Source organism: Delphinapterus leucas, chromosome 1 (assembly GCF_059928025.1).
Source record: "Delphinapterus leucas isolate spDelLeu-1000000601 "Yukka" chromosome 1, BTC_Dleu_Yukka2, whole genome shotgun sequence".
NCBI lineage: Eukaryota > Metazoa > Chordata > Mammalia > Artiodactyla > Monodontidae > Delphinapterus > Delphinapterus leucas.
In genome coordinates this window covers 108,547,401-108,572,527 of record NC_143129.1, presented here as the reverse complement: position 1 = coordinate 108,572,527, position 25,127 = coordinate 108,547,401, and the positions used below count along the sequence as shown (strand labels likewise).

Sequence of the window (25,127 nt, the reverse complement as noted above, 5' to 3'; positions counted from 1 at the left end):
TCTCTCTCTTTCCCATCAGTAGTCTATGTTTTTGCAAGAATTACATAGGCATGTTTTTCTTATACGTGTTTGTCACTTTCTACATTTTTTTTATTACTTTCTTCATTTGAACAAAAAGTTCTGTTCAAGGTATATCTGGACTGCAAAATTTATTTTCTTACTCAATTTTTTAACGATGTTTTCTTAAAATGACTCAACATTTTTTCGTTAGTTCATTTTTATTGGCTCACATATATCACTTCTCCAGGATGATGCTGTGAACTGAATGTGAATTTATGAAGGTGATAAAAAGAATAATTAAACAAAGAACAACTTCTGACAGATGAAAACACTGTTAATTATTTTTCCTTAGAGAAATGCACATATGTACATAGCAACACAGATTTGGGGAGACAGATCAACCTGCTGGACATGCTGAGCCAGTTCCAGCCTATTCCGAAAGTAGAAAGCAACGTGTGTGATTCATTTCCGAGGCATTTCAGAAACCAAATGTGTTTCCGTGTGATATCACATGTTAAGAACTTCACGCGAGCTTTTGACGTGCCCTTTTGCAAAACCCTGTATGCTGTTTACAAGTGTGACTAAAGAACCAGAATGGACGTGGACACACAACCATAAGTGATCAGCAGCCAGCTAAACTCCTGTAGGGCCCTTGCACCTAGTCCAAACGAGGGCTTTTAAGAGCAAGCCTCTACTCACATGCGTGTCTACAGAGCAAAGGGCTCTAAGAAATTAGACATAGCTCAAGCCTCTTTTAGCCTGCACCTGATCTGGAATCTTTTTTTTTTTTTTAACATCTTTATTGGAGTGTAATTGCTTTACAATGGTGTGTTAGTTTCTGCTTTATAACAAAGTGAATCAGTTATACATATACATATGTTCCCATATCTCTTCCCTCTTGCGTCTCCCTCCCTCCCACCCTCCCCTGATCTGGAATCTTGATTAGGGAGCTTACTTTTAGAGTCGTTCACACTGGGTCAACCACATGTGCAGGAGGAAAGGACACAATATCACTTTGAGTGTGGGTCTGTGATTGTTCTCTTTTTTTGAACAACTGTTGTGGGGCTGGGAGCTTCCCTGACCCGTTTTCCCACCTCTAAGCAGATCTGGATATAAACTATTCCTAGACTATATATTGGTTTAATTGATTCTTGTGAATTTCCAAATAAGATTCCACAGCTTGCTTTAGGATGCAGCAAGGCTTACTCCAGCCCACCAGTTGTCAGCTTCATCTTCCCAGGCCATTGGGGGTTTTTTAATAAGTGGATGACAGCATCAGTGGTATCTGGCTCTAAGTTCCCACTCTGGTTTCCTTATAAGGCCATTCAACTTCCTAAGTTTTTCTCATTTTCATAGGCCCCAAGTGATCTCACGGCCTCTGGGAACTTTTTTTCTTCATGCTCAGGATCAGCCTCCTGCCAGAGCTCCAGGTGGGACACTGCGCAGTCTTCCGCTACTCCTGCAGGGGTTCTGCCCAAAAGTGATGGAGGAGGGGATAGGAATTCCCAAGCCCTTCCTTCTGGTGAATAATACAGAGCTTTTAGACGTAAACCAGCCCTTGGGCTAACGGGCTAATGCAGTTTAAGCCTCCAAGAGTCAGCTTTTTTTGTTTTTGTTTTTCAACTTCACTGTTCTTTTTATTAAGAATTTAAAACAGTTTCCTCAGAGACTGGGACAGAGAAGCATTAATCTGTGTCATCCGTATATACACCTCCAAATGTAAAATAGATAGCTAGTGGGAAGCTGTTGCATAGCACAGGGAGATCAGCTTGGTGCTTTGTGACCACCTAGAGGGGTGGGATAGGGAGAGAGGGAGGGAGACACAAGAAGGAGAAGATATGGGAATATATGTATACGTATAGCTGATTCACTTTGTTATACAGCAGAAACTAACACACCATTGTGAAGCAATTATACTCCAATAAAGATGTTAAAAAAAATCTGTGTCACAATAAGCAATTCCTCACAAGCAGACAGTCGCATCTCTAGGTTCTCTGCTAGCTTAACTTTCTTGCCCTCCCAGGCAGCCCCAGCCCTTTCCCCCCAGAACTGTTAGAAAAAGTCTCCTGTTGTTTGGCTTAGGAAATATCATCATGGTATCCTAGGGGACTGACTGTCAGTCTCAAATTCTTACACCGTACAGGAGGTTTTGAGGCTTTGAGACCCTCATGGAAATGATATTCTCTTACTCTGCTATCTTAGATTTTCCCAAGTGAATTTGAAGATTATACACCTTTCTTTTCCCCTATGTGACCGAGGTGGGCCTTGTATATACAGCGTCTTTAACACTTTCCCAAGCTTGATGGAATTCCCGGGGAGCTACAGTGAGTCTCAACTCACTGCAGTCTTTCCACCCTCCAACCAGCTGCTACACATCCATGATTACAAAGCAGCTCTGGGATATTAAAAACAGCCACCACCACCCCACCCCAACCTGTGTGCACACATACACACAAGTTTAGGGCCCTTGGATTTAAATTATTTAGCAAAGATGGAAAAATGTTTGCTTTGGAGGCAAAATAAGCAACATTTTCAAATAAGCAGAATTACTTTCTTATTGTCTATTAGTTGCAAACGAAACAGGATTTTAGAGTTTGCCACCAGCGTAATCCGGCCCCATCATCTCTTGCCTGGACTCCTAGAACAACTTCCCTACTTCCAACACATTCTCCACAAAATATCCAGTGTTCTTTGAAAATCATATCATGTCACTTCCTTGTTTAAGTCCTTTTGATGGCTGCGCATTGACACAGAATAGAATCTGAAATCCATATGCTGACCTCCAAGGCCCTCATCTTCCTACCTCTCCAAACTCATCTCAAGCACTCTCCCCCTGCTCACTCAGCTCAGTCATGCCAGTCCTCTGTCTGCTAGGCCCTGACAAGCTCTTTCCTGAATTAGGGCCTTTGTACTTGCTGTTCCACTGACGGAAAAGGCTGTTCTCTTGGCTCAGTCCAGAGCTGGCTCCTCTTCATTCTGGAGGTTTCAGATTCAATGTCGCCTTCTCAGATGGGCCTTCCTTGACAATGATAATGATAACTATTATATTGCTACTACCTCTACAGTAATACAGCAGTAGTATAATTAATAATAATAGATAGGAAGAATAGTAGGTCACCCCTATTATTCTCTATCATTGATCTTTGTTATTTCCTTCATAACTAAGTTATATCCTATCAATCTGTTTATTTGTTTATTATCTGTCTCCTCAGCTTGAATGTTAGTTTCTCCACAGCATGAGCATTGCATGTCTTGTTCACTGCTGGGTCCCTATCTCCTGGTATCATGCCTGGCATACATACCAGGCAATTAGTAAATACTTGTTGAAGGAATAAGATCATAGGATTAGAAAGTAATTTAGAAGTCACCTAATCCATCTAGTCCCTTACCCCAATCCACGACTTCAATTTTCAGCCCTCTGTAATACAGGGGCTACTTGAATAGTGGCGTTTATGCTGGTGGAGAACAAAAAAGAACAATAGGAAGGAGCTGTTTCCCTTTCCCTAATTGATTTTACCTTACTTATTCTGATATCAGCTTTGCTTTTTTATTTTATTTGTTTATTTTTTGGCCGTGTTGGCTCTTCGTTGCTGCGTGCGGGCTTTCTCTAGTTGCAGTGAGCAGGGGCTACTCTTCATTGCGGTGCGCAGGCTTCTCATTGCGGTGGCTTCTCTTGTTGCGGAGCACAGGCTCTAGGTGTGCAGGCTTCAGTAGTTGCGGCTCGCGGGCTCAGTAGTTGTGGCGCACGGGCTTAGTTGCTCCACGGCATGTGGGACCTTCCCGGACCAGGGCTCGAACCCGTGTTCCCTGCATTGGCAGGCGGATTCTTATCCACTGTGCCTCCAGGGAAGCCCAGTTTTGCTTTTTACAACATAGATAAGTCGTCATATGAGTCATTTATTCTTAGCTAAGCAGCTAATAATGTGGCCACTCCCTTGGAGGTGGTGATAGTTGAGTGTGTTCTAAATTAATGTTCATGTATTTGTTCGTGAAATCTTAAAAATTTTGACTATTAACATCTTTAATTATCCCTTAGTGAATTATTTTCCAGACCATGGGCTTTGACTCATTAGTGAGTAATGAAATCTATTTATTACATTACAATCAGCATTTGAAGAATAGATTAGAAAATATGAGTGCATTGCATTTTTTAAAGATAAGTACTGTCCAGTGAAACTTTGGTCTCAGTCATATATGTGAATGTGTGTATGTGTGTGTACTATGTCTTGATGTAAAATATGTTTCTTATTGTAGGAAATAAACAACAACAACAAAAAGTCTGAAAGCCACTGCCTAAATGAACAAAATTCAGTGTCTTACAGTAGAAAGCAGATTATGTGGTAGTCTTAGGATGACATTTGAGTTTACCTCCTGAGCCCTGTTAGCCAGAGCTCCAGAGCTGTTCAGGATTGAGGTGGATGAGAGTAATAATTCTGCCATACTTCAAACGAAAGCACTGGCTGCCTTGCGGCCTGCAAACACCGTTAGAAAAATCTCCTAGAAGCATGGGGACCACGTCAGCTATTTGAATATTTGAAATAAACTGCAAATACAACAAATATAACATTATTTTCTTTATTATTTCTTCATTACTTTTCTTCTCTATTCCTATATCACAATAACTTTGGTCCAACAGATTAGGGCCAAAATGACCAGGAGTCTGGTAAGAGTTGAGGTGGAAGGGAATGAGTGGAGAGTTTGGAATCAGGCCCAAAAAGAACATCGTGGGTTCTCCTTTTTGGGCAAGTTTTCTTCTGATGGCTTCTCCGTTTACAGTGAAGCAAGATCACCTGCTGAGGATGACGACGGGGAGGAGGTGTTGGAGGTTTGAGGAGAGGAGAAGGCATGCAGTAGTAGAAGAGTGAAAGGATTAAGGAAATGTAGTATGACCGTGGGCAGCACTAAGGGAGTATTAAAATGGGTTCAGTGAGTGTGCTACCTGTTCAGTTGGTGATGCAAGCATGCAGTAGTCAGAGAGTTGAATTTAACCACAGATGAAAGGGAAGTTCTGTTTAGGGGGAGGGAACAGTATAAACAGCTTGAGTGCTTGGAATTACATGATGTGTAAATACACTAAAGAAATATTTTAGTAATCAGAAGCAATTCATTTGGCTCCAATGTCCACCCAAAAAGCTGAGAAACAGCCTGGCACTGGCCACTTGCAAGTGAAATGCACAGCACACCACGCTGAAATAAAGAGGCTTGTTGTCAGCTTCTCCCCAAGTCTTCCGACTCTGAGCTGTGGGAATCCCACCACAGGAGGCATTTAGGTGTGTCTGATTCAGCCACATCTATTCATGTATCACAATACCAGGAGGGCCTTTTTATAACAATGACCAGAAACAGCGTGAGTGCCTACTGTGGAATGAGAATTATAAACCGTTCACTAGACAATTAATTTCAGCACAATTCCAGAATATATCAATAAATCATAATTACTATTCGGTGAGGGATTTGTATTTCCCCTCAATGAGAAGCCAGTACACCTAGGGACTTATTTCTAGTCTAGTCTAATATAATGCCTTCTTTTCTTACCTTAATCAACCCCAGATTCAATTAATCCTCTTCTGTGTAGTCCACTCTGCATAATCCACTCTTTTTATCTTCAAGATGTTCCACCTTAAGATGTGTCCCTTGTTGAATCTGAGTTTTTATAACCTTCTACCAAAAAGGCTCACTCTCTATTTTGTATTCATTTGCAATAACTTTTTCTTTCATTCAATATATCTTTATCTAATACCTTTATTTGACCAGCACCATGCCTGGCCCTAGAGATGCAAAGTAAACCAGATAAAAATAGTCCCTGCCCTTAGAGAGCTTATTCTCTTAAATGAGCAGTCACAGTGGAATGTGGTAGGTGCTCAAAAAAGAAAAGATGAAATATAGGTAAAGTTGTCAGATAAAATACAGGTTGCCCAGTTAAATTTGAATTTCAGATAAATTATAATGTATAAGTATGTCCATGTAATCTGCAACTCTGTGGAAGTTCAGAGCAGGAGATTTTGACCTAGTTTAAAGGGATGAGAAAAGGCTCCCTAAAAGAAGGGATATTTAAACTGAAACCTAAACTTTATGTACCAAGTCCTTATCAAGGGTATTGCTAAGTAGGATTCAATTCTCTCTGTAAAATGCCTTCTGCCAATTCTTGGAATATGGCCATTGTCTCTTTCTCCAAAGTGTTTTTCTCATAGGATGAAGAGTGGAAGATCTTTTAAACTCTTCTCTTTTTATGTAAAAGAGTAACTTTCTAATTAGAGTCTAAGTTGGAAATTCTTTTTTCCCATTTGACAGAAAATGGCCACCATGTAATTTCCTTCCATGTAATACTGTATAGTATCCTTCTGGGTTATAGCAGCTCAAGATTTTAAGGTTTTACCACTTACGGCCATACCCATTTAGGCCACACAATCTATTTATTGTTGGTATAATTTTCAGAATGAATTATTTATGTATCTCCTCTAAGTAGAGTACTTTTTGATTTAAAAAAAAGGACTTTAAAAAATATATATACTAGAAATGTTACCCCACCTCCTTCCCTGTGTGAGTCTCTTCTGTCCTTCTCTGTCTTTCTTCCAATGCTATTTCTGACTAATGTGCATTGTAAGGATGCCAGCTGTTTCTGGGGAAAACAATAAAGAAACCAACCATTACTTCTTCTCCATAAGGAGTACAAAAATACCAGAATATATTTCTATATTTTTTAGTAAATAGATTACTTCAATCAGCCCATTTGTAAGCAGTTTAAACTTGTTACCACCAAATCAGTTGGGCAAGATATTAGGGTGGTAAAATCAATTCTTTTGAACAGACTCGATCATTGTCATTTGTAGAGAAAGATAACTGCTTTCTAGGGAACGTTGTCACAGATAAAAAAAAATTACCAATACCCCTCTTAACTCTCATTTAGTCTGACATTCAAGGTCAAGAGATGCATCAAGAAGGTATGTCTGGGCCTTCCCTGGTGGCTCAGTGGTTGAGAGTCCGCCTGCCGATGCAGGGGACACGGGTTCATGCCCCGGTCCGGGAAGATCCCACATGCCGCGGAGCGGCTGGGCCCGTGAGCCATGGCCTCTGAGCCTGCGCGTCCAGAGCCTGTACTCTGCAACGGGAGAGGCCACAACAGTGAGAGGCCCGCGTACCGAAAAAAAAAAAAAAAAAAAAGAAGGTATGTCTGTGTAGCTGCAGACAGTCACATCCCTGGCTGCCCCTCAGCTCATTTGCTTTCCCCAAGGGAGGAAGATCATTCCTGCCAGGATCCACAGGATCTATAGCACTGTCCTTGCATAGTGGATGTATTTTGGAATGTATTGGTGGCTCACAATGAACCTTTAACTGGTCCCTCACCTACGGCAGAATTGTGTACATTACCCAGGCCCTGGTGGCACAGACTGTACTGGGGATAGCTGCTCACTCAAGCTAAGCAGTGTTCTTTCCCAGAGAATTTGGAAGTGGGGATGGGAGGAGAGAGAGAATGAGTTTCTCCATGTGGCTGGAACTGTAAAAGTAAGTTTGGGGGCTGTGGCTGCCATCTGCTAGCTGCCATATGGTTGGAATAACTGAGAAGCCAGATGCTGAGAAAACAGTCAAGGGAGAAGCAGTCAGTTCTCTGAGTTCTGCTGAAGTTCCTGTTCCAATTTCAGTCCTTCGGATGCCTGGCTGCTTACATTCCTGCCCTTGGCTCAGTGAGACACCCCTAGCTTCTGGTAACTACCCATTTTCTACTTAAAATAGTTCAAGTTGGTTTCTATTACTTGTAAACATAAACATCCTGATGAATCCTGAGGGCTGGGCGTTCCATCCCCACAAACACCTCTGGTGAGAGTTTTCCTGCAGCCATCCTGTGGTGCTCAAGCTGCTCTTTCCTTAGCTTCACTCATCAATCCTGCTGGGCAAGTTGTTGAGAACATACACGTGAAGCAGAGTGGGAAGGACTGGGCGGCACTGAATTCAAATCTAACCATATAATTTACTTGCTGTTTTATTTTTATCCAGTTTTATGGTTATTTATTGTGGAAAGGTAAATCCATTAAGTTGACCCTTGAACAACACAGGTTTGAACTGTGTGGGCCCACTTACATGGGAATTTTTTTCAACAGATCTATTGGAAAATTTTTTGGAGATTTGTGACAACTTGAAAAACTCACAGATGAACTGTGTAGCTTTGAAATAGCCAAAAAATTAAGAAAAAGGTATGTCAAGAATGCATAAAATATATGCAGATATTACTCTTTCCTTACATAGGCTTATGGTGAGTGATATTTACTATAAAATTAATAATATGTTAGTTTTCTTACTGCTTTATATCTTTGCTTTTTTAAAAAATTTATTTATTTTATTTATCTATTTTTGGCTGCTTTGGGTCTTCGTTGATGTGCGCAGGCTTTCTCTAGTTGTGGCGAGCGGGGGCCACCTTCGTTGTGGTGTGTGGGCTTCTCATTGAGGGGGCTTCTCGTTGCGGAGCACGGGCTCTAGGCACGCGGGCTTCAGTAGTTGTGGCACACGGGCTCAGTAGTTGTGGCTCGTGGGCTTTAGAGTGCAGGCTCAGTAGTTGTGGCGCACGGGCTTAGTTGCTTCGTGGCATGTGGGATCTTCCCAGAGCAGGGATCAAGCCCATGTTCCCTGCATTGGCAGGCAGATTCTTAACCACCGCATCACCAGGGAAGCCCCTCTTTGCTTTTTTTAAAGAATATATTCCCATATAGTATGTCTCTCTCATAATTGGAGAAACTGCATATCAGCCTATCATCACAGGTAAGTGTTTTTTTAAAAAAATGTACCAATGTTTCCAATACTGTATTATGAATATGACTGTAATACTGTATGCCATAAAAATTCCTTCATTGGTGTATAGGCTAGGCTGCTGTGAAGCAATCGTGTCGATTACACTAGGCTACCATAAAGCAATGTTGTTGCTTCTTTGTTATCAATGCATGTATTATTATACCTGTAAATAAATACAGATTTATTTTTCACATTACCTTTCCATTTTTGATGTCTAGCGTTAGTAATACATATAACATCTACAGTGTTTTGTATCATATAGGACAATATTGATTTAGGTACTGACAGACGATTCATTTTGTAAACACATGACATAAACTTACCGTGTTGATAAATATAGTACAATACTGTAAATGTATTTTCTCTTCCTTATGAATTTCTTAATACATTTTCTTTTCTCTAGCTTACTTTATTTTAAGAATACAGTATATGGTACATATACAAAATATATGTTAATTGATGGTGTTATTGGTAAGGCTTCAGGTCAACAATAGGCTATTAGATTCTCTAAGAATCCTTTCAGCTTCAGCTTCATTTCTACTACCAATTTACTAAATAGCCCTCTGTATCTCTTGTTGGAAGTCTTAAAGAGACAATCTGACTGCTACCCTGTCTTTCTCTGGCTGAAATTTTTGGGCCAAAGCTCTTTTCCTCGCTATGGCAGGGAAAGCAGGTGAAAAGGGGATGTGGGTTGGTCACTCGATGCAGAACATGGCTACCCAGGGCTGCTCATTCACCAGGTGGCATGGTCAGAGTTCTGCTGGAAGGAGCGCTGGGTACGGCAGTCACTGAGATTGACCTATAGTGGTGATTTATTTATAAATCTATCTCTCCTTCTAAATGTGAGCTTTTGAAGGTAGGAGGCATGTTTTAGGTATTCTTTAATGCTTAAAGCTCTGCATATACTAGGTTGTCGATCTATTTTATTGAACAAATAAATGAATTGATGAATGGCTATCTTGGTTCCTCAGCTAAATTGTTGGCTCCCTTGATTGGCCCCAAAGTTTAACACAGATCCTTAAAATTAACAAATTACAAGACTACCTTGGGGATTGTTTTAAGAAATGCTGTTTTCTTTAAAAAAACCATGGAAGTACTAATAGAAGTGTTTTGTAATTTTGCTTTAATGACTTTAATTAGTATCCCTATCAATTTTTAATTTGTTACGTGACAGTTCTGGAGTGACCTGGGATAAAAATTTGTCTTCTCATGCATAGTAAATGCTCCCCAAGTAGAATTTTTAAAATACTAACTTGGATTGGTTTTCCTTATTTGTTTGAATAGTATTTTTACAGCACTTCTCTGGGTAATGAAAATCACTCTGTGCAGGTAGTAGGTATGCACTTAAGTATTTAGCAACTTCCCTGTGAGCTAGTGAGTCACTGACCCAGAAGCTGGAGTGGGTTGGTTTGTACCATGGAGAACTTAATTGTCCCCATGGTAACACTGAGCCTTCTTGCCTACTACTTCTTCCCACATCTTCATTATATTTAAAGGAGGAAATTATTATTTACTTCAGATTTTATATTCCAATATGTTGTTCAGGGCACAAGTTCCTAACCTCAGCCATTCTTGTGTATAAAACACTGCCATAGGAACAATAAAAACTAGTGATTATAAGTGATACCTTATGAAATGAAAAATGATCTACCAATTCTATAGCATTTTAAGATTCAAAAATTTTTTTCTCAATTTTGCATCATGATTATTAAGATGTTGAGATTTAAAACATTGTAACCAAATGGCTAACTGATGATTCTTACCTGTTTTGAAAAGGCAACCACTAAGTAACATTACATATTTCATTTAAAAATATTTTTATCTACCAAAAAATAACTCTTGTTCATTGTAGCAAAATTTAAAAAAAATGACAGGCAAAAGGAAGAACATTTAACAATCCAGTAATCACTCTTCCCCACAGTTTATTATATTTTTCCAAAACCTTTCCAGTAGTTGTGTATGTGGGTGTGATGGTGGCGGCTAGGGAGAGAGAGGGAGAGAGAGGGAGAAAGAGAGAGAGGGAGAAAGAGAGGGAGAGGGAGAGAGAGAGACGGAGAGAGAGAGAGAGGAAGAGAGAGAGAAGGAGAGACAGAGAGAGAGACAGAGAGGGAGAGACAGGGAGAGACAGAGAGAGAGAGGGAGGGAGGGAGAGGGAGAGACAGAGAGAGAGAGGGAGAGACAGAGAGAGAGAGAGGGAGAGAGACACAGAGAGAGAGAGGGAGAGAGAGACAGAGAGGGAGAGAGACAGGGAGAGAGGGAGAGAGACAGGAAGAGAGAAGGGGAGAGAGAGACAGGGAGAGAGAGATGGGGAGAGAGGGAGAGAGAGGGATAGAGGGAGAGAGAGGGAGAGAGGGAGAGAGAGAGAGAGGGATTGAGAGAGAAAGGGAGAGAGAGACAGGGAGAGGTGGGGGGAGAGAAAGAGACAGGAGATGCTTTCCCAGTACATTTTGCTCTGTACCCCATTTTTTTAAACCTAATATATTGTGAATATTTTTCTAATATTTTACTGTGTTGTCATTTTTATTGGTTGAATAACATGTTTTATTGAATAAACTTACCATATTTTACTTAACCAGCCCCTTTTTGTTGGACATTTTAATTTTTTCAAATTTTCACCAATACCAAACATGAAACAAAAAAGAAAAAGGAGATAGAAAGAAAGAGAGAGAGAAGGGGATGGGGCAGAAGGAGGGAGCAAGGAAGGAAACTGCAACAAATATCTTGTGACATAACATCATCAATAATTTCCGTAGCATATATTTTCTTATTATATGGACGTGGAATTTCTAGTTAAAAGGTATGTGCTTTTCAGACACTTTGCCAAAAAGCTATTGAGAACAGCTGTAGTACCTTCTCTAACACTGGATAGTCTTTTAAAGTAATCCTTATCAATTCTACAGGCAAAGAAGGCATTTTAATATTGTTTTAATTTGTATTTTTTATTACTGACAAAAATTTTAAAAATTCATCTTGATTGACCCTTTCTATTCCTTCTTTTCTGACTTACCTGCAGAAGTCCTTTGCCCATTTTCCTATTTGGCTATTTATCTTTTTCTTACTGATTTGTAAGACTTCTTAACCCTTTGTCCCTTTTTCTCCCTTCCAGTTTTGGTGTCTGCCTTTTACTTTTTTGGTGTTTTTTTTCCCCTTCCAGTTTGGTATTTGCCCTTTAATTTTTTGGTGATCTCCAAAACACTTTTTAGTTTTTTATGTATTTTAAAAATCAATCTTTGCTTTACATTTTATGTGCTATAATTCCCATTTCCAAGACTATATAGGTATTTTTCTATATTTTCTTTTAGTAATTTTATGGTTTGATTTTTACATTAAAATCTTTAACCCACCAGGAATTTAATTTGACACATGGTGTATTTTTTTTCCTCTAAACAATTGGCCAGTGGCTCCTTCACTTAGTGTATAATTTATACTTTTCTTGCTGATTAGGAATGCCACTGTTGTTATTTCTCTCCTTGGGTCTCAATAACTTTGAAATTTAATGTGAAACTATAAAGCTGCTTGACAAATCTAACCATTTTCCTTCTCAGTCAGCAACTGTGTGGAAGATGAAGAGACGTTGGTTCAAATGCCAGAAAGATACTGAATGAATCTCTGGGTTTTTAAAAATAAATCAAGAATGCTACAAGTATTTTATAACAATGTTATTGCTAATACAGACTTGTGGTGTCAGATATTTTAAATTTTTTATTGCTCTGTATCTGGGCTGTAATGACATATATTTTATGATCATATTTTTCTCAACAAGCCAATAATCAATGTATTATATGGGATATGTGCATAAATGTATATACTATCATTATTCAGAAGGTAAATATTATTTATGAACTTATGAAATGCTCAACAAATTTCATATACATGGATAAGTTTCTGTAACCAGTTCGTAAAGTTAAATGTATTGGTTCATGTTTTTCCAATATAATCAACATAATTACAGCACAGAAATTGAAATCAACTTTGCTGTCCTTTAAATTGAAGCTGCAAACACATAGAAAAGCATCTGTGTAAAAGACAGTCTTTGTGCTTTAGATGTCCTTGTCACCTAAACAAACAAACAAATCACAAAAGTACATATTTCCAGTCCAAACAATAACCCTACTTTTAATTTTACTGAAGATGAAAGATGTTCACAGATGGTGAACACTGTAAACTGGGGTTTACTTGGGAACTATGACTTTCTCAACCACTTTGCCTGTAATTTATCCACAAATTAAGTTAGGTGCTCCTGAAAATACTATACATAACCAATGAATCCATTTCCTATCTCACTGTGATAAATGCTGGCCTGAACCCTGACAATGATTTAGGTCAAATTATATAACCACGATCATAAGGGTAAATCTGCATAATTTTATATGAGGTCACCCCAAGGATATATATAATTCACTTTTCTTCCCCCACATACTTCCTAAGACACTTTTAGAGCTATTTTGGTACATTTGATAAATGTTAAAGATACTTTCCATCAAAAACCAAGATTAAATCCTGCCTGTGAGCCTGACTGAGAAAAGAGCTACATAGTTATTATCAAGAAAACAGTCTGTGAATTGCTTGGGCAGAATCTCTAAAGCCTGTTCTTTTCCCAGTGATCATTACAGTTAAGAAAACAAACTGGGTAGCAAGGGAATTTAGCCTGAAAAAAGGCTTATTATTTTCCCCCCCTTGAGAGACAAAGTTGACTTTATCTCTTGGCTCATATTACAAAGTATGGCTGTTCTCCAAATCAGGAGGATAATTTTTTTTTAATGTTTCTCATTTTCTTCTCTTTAATCATGCTTTCTACAGTGTGTAGTGAATATATACCACTTCATCTCCACAGGTCTCTCACTTACCATTTCAGCTACTCTACTTCCTGTGCTATGACAAGAACTTCTTGATCCATTCCCTCCACTTTTCTTGTAAAATCCCGATTTACGAACTAGAAAACCAGGCGGGTACTCTTTCTCTTGGGAGTTTTCCTGATTTCATGCCTGATCCTTGTCTTGCTCCCTTTACTCTTGATTGTTCCAGGCTTGTTTTCTTTCTTGATCTGTCGTCTTCAGCTCCCAATCACCGTTATGTTCCCATATGTCAGTCTTGGTGTTCATAATGCAAGGCGAGGGAGGCAATTGTGTGGACCACACATTCCTGTTCTTTTTTTTTTTTTTTTTTTTTTTTTTTGCAGTACGCGGGCCTCTCACTGTTGTGGCTGGCCTCTCCCGTTGCAGAGCACAGGCTCCGGACGTGCAGGGTCAGCGGCCATGGCTCACGGGCCCAGCCGCTCCACGGCATGTGGGATCCTCCCGGACCGGGGCACGAACCCGTGTCCCCTGCATCGGCAGGCGGACTCTCAACCACTGCGCCACCAGGGAAGCCCCTCCTGTTATCATTTTATGGCTTGGTTCAGATCCTTTTAATTGGAAGATCCATGAGCACAGGAATTATGTCCATCCTCTGTTCCACTGTACATGCAGTGCCTACCACAGAATGCTCAATATATTTTTATTAAATTAATAATAGCCACCATTTAATAAATCTACTTATCAAATGACAGGTATGGTGCAATGGACAAAGGATATGCCCATTTTATAGATGAAAAGACTGAAACTTAGAAAAATTAAATAACTTGTTTTGGTCACAAGGCTAGTTAAAGCTGAAGAACCACAGCATGACTTAATCCCAGGTATGGAAGGCTCACCCCCAATACGCAATCTCCACGCTATCAGTGCAGAAGCAGTATAACATAAATATGAGGAACGGTTGTTCTGGAGCCAGACAGCATGGGTTTAAATCTTAAATCTGTAGCGTAAGAGTTAATAAACTTCCTGTGCTTCAGTTTCATTATCTGTTAAGTAGAGACCATTTACTGAAAAAACATTCATTGGTTTCCAGTCATTCTACCTCAGTGTTGTTCTCCAATCTGCTACATTGCCTTTGTTTAGTTTGACACAATTGGCGCTGAAGATCACCAAAGGCTTAGACCTCTACAAATGAAGGCTTAAATTACCCTAGTAGGCAGAGTTCTCAGTCAGCTGAGATATTAGCTACAAGCAAGGAAGCTTGTAATGGGCTGTCATACGTATCAGTTATGGCTTCAACAGTAGCGGGAATATATTGCTGGAATATCTGAAGACTGAAAAATTACCCAATTTTTCCCCTTTTAAAATAACTGTCATTGGGACTTCCTTGGTGGTGCAGTGGTTAAGAATCCGCCTGCCAATGCAGGGGACACGGATTCGAGCCCTGGTCTGGGAAGATCTCACATGCCACGGAGCAACTGACCACCTGTGCCACAACTACTGAGCCCGCGTGCTACAACTACTGAAGCCTGCATGCCTAGAGCCCGTGCTGTGCAACAAAGAGAAGCCACTGCAATGAGAAGCCTGCACACTGCAACAAACAGTAGCCCCTACTAGCTGCAACTAGAGAAGGCCCAAAGCAGCCAAAAACAAATGAATAAAAATAAAAGTTTAAAAAAATAAATAAAACAACTGTCACTGTTTTATTCTCCTTCCTTTCTTTCTGTAGCAACCACTGAGACCCCTGGCCCCCAAATTATTTACAGTGTACCGGTAGTGATTAAACTTACCATTTAGTTCTTGGCTTGCAAGACCATGAGGACCCACACCTAGATGAGACCTAGAAGAATGGGCACTTTACCTCCAGAGATCAGGACTAAGAGAACAATAACTCTAAGATGTCCTTTCCAGCAGTTGGATGTACTTTGGGGCATGGAAGAGGACAAGAGCAGGGGCTGTTGGACTAGAATGGCTGTATCAAGTAGGCTGGAGGTGTTTTTGTCATTGTACATGTGGGGAAAGGCAACTAAATAATAAAATACAATGGATACCTCTTAGGCCAGACACACAGCTCACAGTGCCATCTCCCTCCCCAGCACAGGGACAGAACTGCAGCAATATTCACACATGTAACTCGTAGTCTAGTCATGGCTGAGTGACACGGGGGTAGATATCTGACCCAAACTGGCCAAACAGACTTGCTCTCCTGGGAAATTGGAATTTTGAACTGAGGTGCATAGAGATGCGGAGTTGTTTACAGCCCACAAGGAGGACAGTTTATGGATTCCTACTACTGAGTTTCCCTGATTACCCAACAATACAAACATTCTGTGAGATATACCGGCATCCTTCTGGTAAGGTCAGCTTAACTGGCTAGAGTTGCTATTTGCAACTGGAAGTACCTTAAATACTACACTTCCGTGAATAGCTTTCTCTCACGCTACTCCTTCATATGTTCCTTTCCCTACACCTTCCACCAAAGTATCACAGCTCACCAAGAATGCCGTGATGTTCTGTTTAACCGAGCTTTTGTTGTTCCCCTGCATGAAATTCCCTCTCCTTTCTTTCTGAAAACTTTTTCAACCATTACCTCCTCTATGACACTTTGATTTGCAAGATCCTCCACTATGCCCATAGGGCCGGTTACGCCACAATCACGGCACGTAACACACTGCACTGTAGTCCCTGGTTTATTTGCCCATTAGACGGCAAGCTCCTTGATAGATGTGGTAACTTTCTAGTTTACTTTATTTCTCCAGTTCCTTGTTACAGTCTGGCACATAGGAGACTCATTGAGTAAATGTATAAATGAGTAGACAGTTTCTGCTCATGAGAACAGTTTCTGCTCATGAGAACATGCTCAGGCTTACCTGCTGGAAGAATGTGAAAGACAATGGAACCTTTCTAGATCTGACGACATCTGGTCCCCAAACACATGAGAGTCCAGCCAAAATTGGTAGAGCCATTTACCTCACTCACAGCTGACCCAGAAAATGAGTAAACCCAGCCAATTCCAGAAGAGCTGCCCAACTAACATAGAAATTCCTAAGAAATAATAACTTGTTAGTGTTTTAATCTACTGACCTTTGCGGTAGCTTGTTAGGCAGCATTTTTTGTGGGAATAAATAATTGGTACGATATTTGTGGGTTAGATTTCACCTGGGGATCACCAACTTAAGAGCTTTGCTTGCTAAACAAAAGAGTTAAAATCCAAGGACTGCTTTTTCAAGTCACATTGTGAATGTGAAGAACAGATACATTTATAAATCAATAGAAAAATAAACTTCTCACTACTTGCTAATATGACATTAAAAAAACTAGATTAAGATTTTTTTCAAACTTTAAAGGAAAAATCAAAAGTAAAATCACCAATAATTTCTCTATTCCAACACAACTGTTAACTGTTGAATGTTTCTCTTCAGCTTTTATCCATTTACATATGTATTTTTATATAGTTCTAATAACAATAGTTATATTTTGCTTTAATATTCAAGGGAAAGTGCTAATTTATATATAATACTTTTAATAGCTACATAATAACTCTTCAAACATATATACTATATTATTTCTGTATTATTTTAGACTACTTTTTTTCCCCTATTATCAAGAAGATATCAGAAGAGTAAAAAGAGAAGGGAAAGTGTCATCTATAATTTCACCTCCCAGAATCAAAGGAAAAGACTCTCTGATATTTGTCTTCATTTTTTTCTGTACATTAAAAAAGTGGAGTCATAAACATTTTTCCCTACCGAACAATATCATAAGCATTTTCCCATAAAAAAAAGAAAAGAAAAGAAGATGGCAAAATACAGCTTTTTTCTTTATTTGGTATTATTGCTTTAGGTACGAAGGCCGGGATGGTGTCTTTCTTATTTACTGCCAATGCAGTTATATCCCAAGTACCTAGCAAAGTGTATTGTAGACACCCAATAAACATTCACTGAATGAACGCCACGCATGAATGAATAATGGAATTTACATAAGTAGGCTTCCTAGTTTCATGTGCTTCAAATGCTTTTTAAATTAGCACAATTGAATTGTATTCAAAAGTCATATCATTTGAAAGAAAAACTTATTTGCATCACATCTTAAATTTATCACCTATAGACAAAGGAATTTGTTATTCACCTTAAAAATTCTGAGTTGGTTACAAAGTTGACCCATAGAGTAGACAAAAGAAGGAATTCCAAGGTTTTTATTCATGAATTGCTTGTACAAATATCACTAGATGAACACCATTTATTCTCAGTTCTTATTCCCCTCTCTGCAACTCTTGACACTTTTGGCTACTTCTTTCTTAAACTCTGTCATGTATCATTTTATGTGACAGTGAATTTATACAACTTTCTTGCTATTTCTCTGACCCCTCTTTTGCCCTTGCCAGTGGTCATTCTCTAAAGATATCCTTTCTCCTTTGGTCATCTCCTTTTGCGATCACTGTCTATAATCACCCACTTATAATTTTGCCTTCAGCCTCTCCTCTCTGTGAAACATGCCCAGATCTGTATATCTAATCCTGATCGCTCTATTTGTGCCTTTTCAATCTCATCCACCTCCATTTCCTGAAGACCTTATTTTGCTTGTATTTTCAACCTACACCTCTTTTCTTTTGAATTACACGTGTCTCCTAGCCTTTGCAATTTTTCCTTGACCCAGCTTTTCCCCCAAGCTGTCATCCCATTGCCCTTTTCCCTTTACCACCCAATTTTTGGAAAGTGTACTCTGTGCTCCTTGCATCCAGTTCTTTCCCTCATTCCTCTCTGTAACTGTTTGCATGTTGACTTCTGCTTTTGCCTATTGACCTTTTACTTCAGTGATTGCTTGATCGCCTTCCAACAATGCCTCTCTGTGGCATCTCACACCCTTCCACCTCTCCCCTCATGGTTTCCTTTGCACTATGCTTTTTTGGTTTCTATCAAGTCTTCCCTGACACACTTGCTGCTTTTTGTCTTTGGACTTCTTTTTTACTCTACTATCCTTAAAGGTCCTCATTCACTTCCAGAGTTAACAAATATTTACTGAGTGCCTATCATGTGCCAGGAACTGTGCAGCCCCAGGGATGCAGGGATGAACAAACCAGATGCTCACTGGCTCTGTAGTACTTACTTTTCCTTCCTCACTTGCAGATGCAATTAGAAGCAAAATCCTATAATTTGTTTCCAAATGACTCTGATTTGTTCCCTCTATCTTATTATAACTAAACTCTCTTTGTTCAGGTCTACATCATTATTAACTTGTTTTTTCAGCAGCCTAATAACTAGTGTCCTCGTCTCTATTCCAGTCCATCCCACATATTATCCCAGACTAATCTTTCTAAACATTTATGTCATCCCCCTTAAAAAATGTTCACTTGCTCTTTCCACTGCCTGCAGAAGAAACACTAGACTCCTTAAAATGATGTTGGAAAGACCTGAGGCTTTGGAGTCAGAAAGCTTGGGTTGTATTCCCAATCTTCCATTTATTCACTCTATGACCTTAAATAACCTTGCTGCATTTTGATTTTCCCACCTATAAGATGGGATTAATGACTAGTAATAAGGACCAAATACACATGAAAGTGCTTTATATTCTTAAAGTGCTAAAATTAATATAACTCTTTTTTCTTAGTTTGTTTAGAGATAGTTACCATATTGATACTAGCCTAAGCTTCAGTTAAACAACAACCTGGTTTCAAATTCAGCTTTATTACTCATTATCTATAAGACTCTGAACAAATTAGTATACCTCTCTAAAACTCTCTTCCCACCTGTCAAAACACTCATTTTGTACGGCTGTCTGAAAATTAAATGAAATGGTGAATATGAAAACTTCTAGCACAGTGTGTAATTTATAATAGGCACTGATTGATTCTCTTTTGGGCCTAATTTACTTTTCCTGCAGCATATCCCACTATACCTCTTCACAAACCCTACCACTGCAGGCTACTTGATTTTCTTAATTCATATGATGTACTTTTGTGTTTCTTCTTCAGCTGCATACTCTTTCCTTCTCTATTAAAATTCTACTCAAGTCTTCAAGGCTCAGTTAAAATGTTGTCTTCCCTAAAGCCCTGTGTATCTCACAACTGGTGTGTTAATCTCTCCTTCCTCTGTACACTCTTAGCTTGTATGTTGATTAGAGCACTTTTTTTTCAATCTGGTTTATATTCTGATTCTCCCAACAGAATGTAGGGGCCTCGGAAACAAGGAGGATGTTGTATGTTGTATGTTTATTTCTGTCACATTATACTTACGACAGTAGACACTCAGTTATTGAATGAATGTAGAATTGGATGCTGTCTTTCTCTTTCTACTGCTACAGGACATCACTTGCTTAAATGCCTACTGTTGCCTCAAACCCAAACATGTGCAAAAGCAAGCGCATCTTCCCTAAACTGCTCCCTTTCAATTTTGCTGTTTTTGATACTACCCTAATCCCTAGTCTCAGTTTCTGAGGCTAAAAATCTTAGAATTGTATTTGACTGATCTGTTTCCTTGACCACCTAGGAGCCAAACTACCAGGTTCTTGCAGCTCCTTCTGTGAAATAGTTCTTGGATTCATCTTTCTTTATTCCATTCCTAGGATTATCAATCATTATTTTTAACAACTATCACCATTTATTGAGCATTTACGTTCTGGGCTACTTTGTATACATTATGTCATTAGATCTTTAACACCTCTGTGAAGCAGGTACTCTTACTCTTATTTTACAGATGAGAAAAATCAAGACACAGCTTACATACTTTGCCCAAGGTTACAGTTAATTAAGTGGCAGAGTGGGGATCAAACCCAGATGTGAAGCCAAAGCCTAGAGCTGGACTCTTTCAAGTTGTGTAGAACAAAAATAGGATTTTTAGAAGAGTATTATGAAGATATACAGGAAGTAAACAAGCACAGGAAACTGCATCATGGACGCGTACTGTCTTTTTCGAAAGCGGAATACACCCACACTCTAGCGATCTAGTTATTTTGGGGAGCTCTCTGACATCAGCATTTGAGGCCCTAAGGCTTCTCTCCTTGCTTCTGTTGCCCTTGTTACAACTGACTGACTTCTCTCCTCCCCCTCTACCTCTTGGCTTCTATTACTTCGTGACTTCTGCTGCCTCGTATGTTTGGCTATCTTACTTTTCTCTCACTATTGTGCAACACAAGCGCTTTACTCCAATTAAGGCAACCTCCTCACTGTTTCCAGAACAATTTCTGTCTCCACAACTTTACGTTGTTACTTTGAACACAAATATTTTGTTCTTTTCTACCTCAAAATATAGTCAAAAGCCTATACTTCAAAGCTCCTTCATTACTTATTCTCAACAGTTCCAATGGAGTTTTTGAGTGGTTACTATGCGTTAAGTCTTCTTGCTGACCCATGATGAAACAGTAACATTAATAAGAAATAAACCTTTTGAGATTTGGGGGTTATTTGTTCTTGCAACATAATCTAGCCTATCCTGACTGATCTACTGACTTCAGGGAAGTAATTTAGCTTTACCAAGTTTCACTTTCCTTATATGTAAAAGAGAGATTAAAACAGTATCTATCAAATAAGGTTGCTCTGAGGATTAAATGAGGTAATACAGGTAAAAGTACGTGGGTAAAATACAGGAAGAGGTACTTAGCACCGTGCTAAGCACAAAAGAAGTACACAAATGTTCTTTAAAACTTTTGAATTATCACCAGCTAGCAATTGGTGTGTTAGTAATAACAAATGAGCATAATGGAGAGTATTGTTTGCTTTTTCAAATGTTAACTTCAAATTACATATGGTATAATATTCTTGTCAGTAATTTTAGTTGAAAACCTAGGCATCTACAAACTAACATTTTAAGATAACTACTATAGAGTTAGCCTAACTCATCATAAGAAACAGCTTTTCTTCTTTTCATATCATGAATTTTTGGATACCATGAAAAAAACGTTTCATATATATGCATTCTCTCTAAAACCTTTAAAGCTTATTAAAGAGATGTTACCCTTGTTTTCAAAAGCCCAGTTATAATAGGGATATATTGTTCTATAAATAACTATTTAAATTTGGGATCCAGATGAGCATATTTCATGATATATTGAAATGGAGCAGGACCCTATGGTCTATGTCCCACGTCCTCAGCCTGCCTTTAGTCTGTGGAAAAACTTTAGCCAAATAATAACTTTAGTCAGAGAAGTGAGAAAATGCAGAGACAAAGAAAACAGTCAAAGGAGACCAAATAATAATAGTTTAGTCATTGAGTATAGTCAAGGGCCTTTAGTTCCTTCTCAAGGGCTATAGATAATATTCTGAGCCGTATCCTGTGAGCTGTCTTCTAGATACTGAAACCCACACCAGGTGTAAGAAGTTAACTACATGATGCCCAGACTGTAGCCATGACATACCCTGCCACAATTCCAAGAACTGGCCTCAAGGAAATGGGAACGAACCGACCATGGAACTGAAGATTCACTGTATCTAAAAAAACCAAGATGATGCTGGTCAGACCACCGCATGGCCAATTTCAAGATAACTGTCAGAGCTGACTGTACTGTTTCTGCATGTAGCCCTCTCCCTCAACCTATAAAAGTTCTTGCTCACTGGCTGTAGGGGGGGGGGGGGAGTCGGTCTTTGGACAGGCGTCTGCCCTCCAACCTCCCCGCCCCCCCACCCCCCCCACCCCGTTTGCCGGCATCCAAAACAAAGCAAACTTTCCTGTCCACCAACCTTGCCCCTTTATTGGCTTTTGAGCGGCAAGCAGCCAGACACCACTTTCGGTTACAATATCACCCCACTATTTATATTTAATTAAATTTTCTCTCAGCCATGTTATGTATGGCTTATTATTAGTTGAAGACTGCCCAGACCTGGTAAAGATGACAATCATAAACACATCTATATAATAATTCATAATGTTAAAAGTGCTTTTGCATAGTCTCACTTGACTTTGAATCTTCTGAGTTATATATTATTTCCATTCCTAGTTGAAGAAAAGGAGACTTGGACAGTGGCCTGTCTAAAGTAACGAAAAACTGGGACTGGAACCTAGGTTCCTTTACTACACATTTCTTGTTTATGCTACCACAGAACCCTGTAGTGATAAACCATTACTGGAATAACAACTTAACACATATGCTCTACTGATTTATGTTATCATAACTCTATAAGCCTACGTAGCATAAATGTTACATGAACAAGCATAACTATCACTATTACATTTTTTCAGGAATGATAATACCTGGGTCAGTGATAATAATGTGATAATTTGGGGGACATTTTTTGCTAGCTAGCTTTTTCAGTCTGACAAACTTGGTAAGGCTGAGATAAATTTAGACACTATAACTCTTTAAATTAACAGTAAACTGACTTACAAAAACACAATAGAGAGCCAACATCTGCGCCAACACATTCCTTCACATTCCTATTTTGAAGAAAAATTTAAAAATATTGTTTTATCAAAGAAATTTTGTTTTGACTAAACTTAGGAACACTGAAAAACAAGTGTCTACACTTAAGAAATTAAAGAACCTGCAAGTGTACTGGAGAAAACGTTAAATGAAAAAAAAAAGTGTAAGTAAGTTCTCCTCAAGGTGCCACATCTAGGGTCTTACACCGAAATAAAAAACTTTAAAACATTTCAAACAAGCCAGCTGCTGCCAATGTATGGAGAACAAAGTATCCCATTAACTAAAGTGCCTAAACTGATTTAAATGGTATCTTGGTTACTTTTTAGAAATTGCAACACGCTGCTATTTATATAACACAGCCTCTTCTTCAAAATGACAGTATGGCAAACTTAGTTTTTAAAAATAATGCAATTTTTGTTAAGAACTTGACACACGTTTGCTTCCCTGGAGAGAAGCAAAAATCAGAGTTAAGATACTTTAACACACTTTTTTTCCGCCTCATCAGAAGCCAACGTGCAATACAACATGAAAAATGTCTAAGCTGGAACCTTGTAATTTGGCTCATTGTACACTACGCCTTTCCACTACGTTGGATCTTATTTCTAGTTTCCAGCTTAGCTATTAGTAGTGGCTGGGAGGGCAAGTCACTTCTCTGAATGTTTCATTTCCCATAAAACCAGAAAATGGGTGGAGGACCATAGAGAGCTTTGAGCCGAATAACGTCTATTAGATATCATCAAAAGCTTTTTCCTCCGGACGATGCAAACCCAGGCACACGGGGTTCTGCTTTGCCCGCATCCCACTCCCGAGCCTCGGCTTCGTTCCTCTTCCTTTCAACCTCAATTCGGGCTCCTGAAGGTTAGCAAAGAGTTCTTTTAACGAAATCCAGCGCTCCTTTGTCTCCAAACTTGGCTAGGAAAGGATTCCGAGGCCTCAGCTGGCTGAGAGAAGGCAGTGGCGGCGATCCACCCTCGCCGGGCCACCCACCCACCCCAACCCGAGTCTGGCGCCGAAACCCCGGTGCGTGCTTGGGGCTCCCCGGTACCGCGAGGCGCGCGGTCGCCCGGCCACTGTTCCTGGTAAAGGGCGGGATGCCAGGACGCGTGCCGGGACAGCAGCAGGCGGAAGCCGCTGGCGGAGAGAACGGGCGGTTCCCGCCAGCGCAGGTGGGGGAAGGGCGGCAGCCACACCCGGAAGTCGGTCTGGAAGGGAGGGGGGAACATGTGGGGGCGAGGCTTCCGGTAGCGCAAAGGGTATCGGGAGAGGCTTCCAGCAAACCTTCTCTGGCTTCTGGAGGGACGGACCACCGTTTCCGCGGCTTTGGCTTCTGCGATCTGCGTTCAGGCTAAACGGCCACAGCGGCGCCACTGCCGCTCCCCTTGTGCCTGGTTCTGACCGTATTTGTTCCCCGGAGGCCGCCCCGGTTACAGCAGCGGCCGCGGCCGACATGTTGTGAGGCGGCGGCGCGGGTGTCTCAAGGATGGTTTGGCTGAGGCGGCAGCAGCGGCTGCTGGCGGCGGCGGCATTGGCAGCGGGGGCTCCGGCTCTGTAGAGCCCAGCCCGCTGGGTGTCCGTCCTGTACCGCGGCCAGACCAGTGCCCCTGGACCTTGCGTCTGCTCCGGCGCCGTTGGGGAACCGGTTAGGCGACAGCGCACGCCCCGCAGAGGAGACACGAAGGGGGTTCTCCAGTGCTCAGATTTCCGGACCACCTAGCCTTCCCCTCTGCGACCTGGGCAGTGCTGTCCCCAGAATCCTCAGCCCGCCCCCCCAAATTTGCTCCAAGCCTCGCCCTGAATCTTTCACACACGCGGGTGTTCCACGCCCTCTCGAGCCAACCCCTCCCCCCTTAATTTCCTGCACCCTCGTCTGATAGCGCCCCCCGGATTGCTCTCCGAGGGCAGCCTTTTGAAAAATCTTCGTGGAGCAGTGGACCAGAACTGGGGGAGTTTTCAAAGTCGGGCGCGAGAGATAGGAAGGTACGATGGCTTCCTCATCTGGAAACGATGATGATCTCACTATACCCAGAGCTGCTATCAATAAGATGATTAAAGAGACTCTCCCCAATGTCCGGGTGGCCAACGATGCCCGGGAGCTGGTGGTGAACTGCTGCACTGAATTCATTCACCTTATATCTTCTGAAGCCAATGAGATTTGCAATAAATCGGAAAAGAAGACCATCTCGCCAGAGCACGTCATACAAG

At 40.4% G+C, this 25,127-nt stretch overlaps 2 protein-coding genes and 1 pseudogene across 7 annotated transcripts in view; 2 read left to right on the top strand and 1 right to left on the bottom strand.

The window, feature by feature from the left end:
- CCDC18 (coiled-coil domain containing 18) overlaps positions 1-19,013 on the top strand; it is a 165,163-nt gene extending 146,150 nt beyond the window's left edge. For all 5 annotated transcript variants that reach the window (XM_089919455.1, XM_089919450.1, XM_089919464.1 and 2 more), the window contains one exon: positions 1-19,013. This exon is cut by the window's left edge. The gene's annotated coding sequence lies outside the window, so the exon portion shown is untranslated.
- On the bottom strand, positions 10,035-24,615 carry LOC149750706 (uncharacterized; annotated as a pseudogene).
- DR1 (down-regulator of transcription 1) overlaps positions 24,156-25,127 on the top strand; it is a 22,706-nt gene continuing 21,734 nt past the window's right edge. Inside the window, exon 1 of one of the 2 annotated variants that reach the window (XM_022553317.2) lies at positions 24,156-25,127. In XM_022553317.2, coding sequence (XP_022409025.1) covers positions 24,908-25,127 — 220 coding nt within the window. In that variant the 5' untranslated portion in view covers positions 24,156-24,907. The other variant, XM_089919550.1, reaches the window with a different exon arrangement.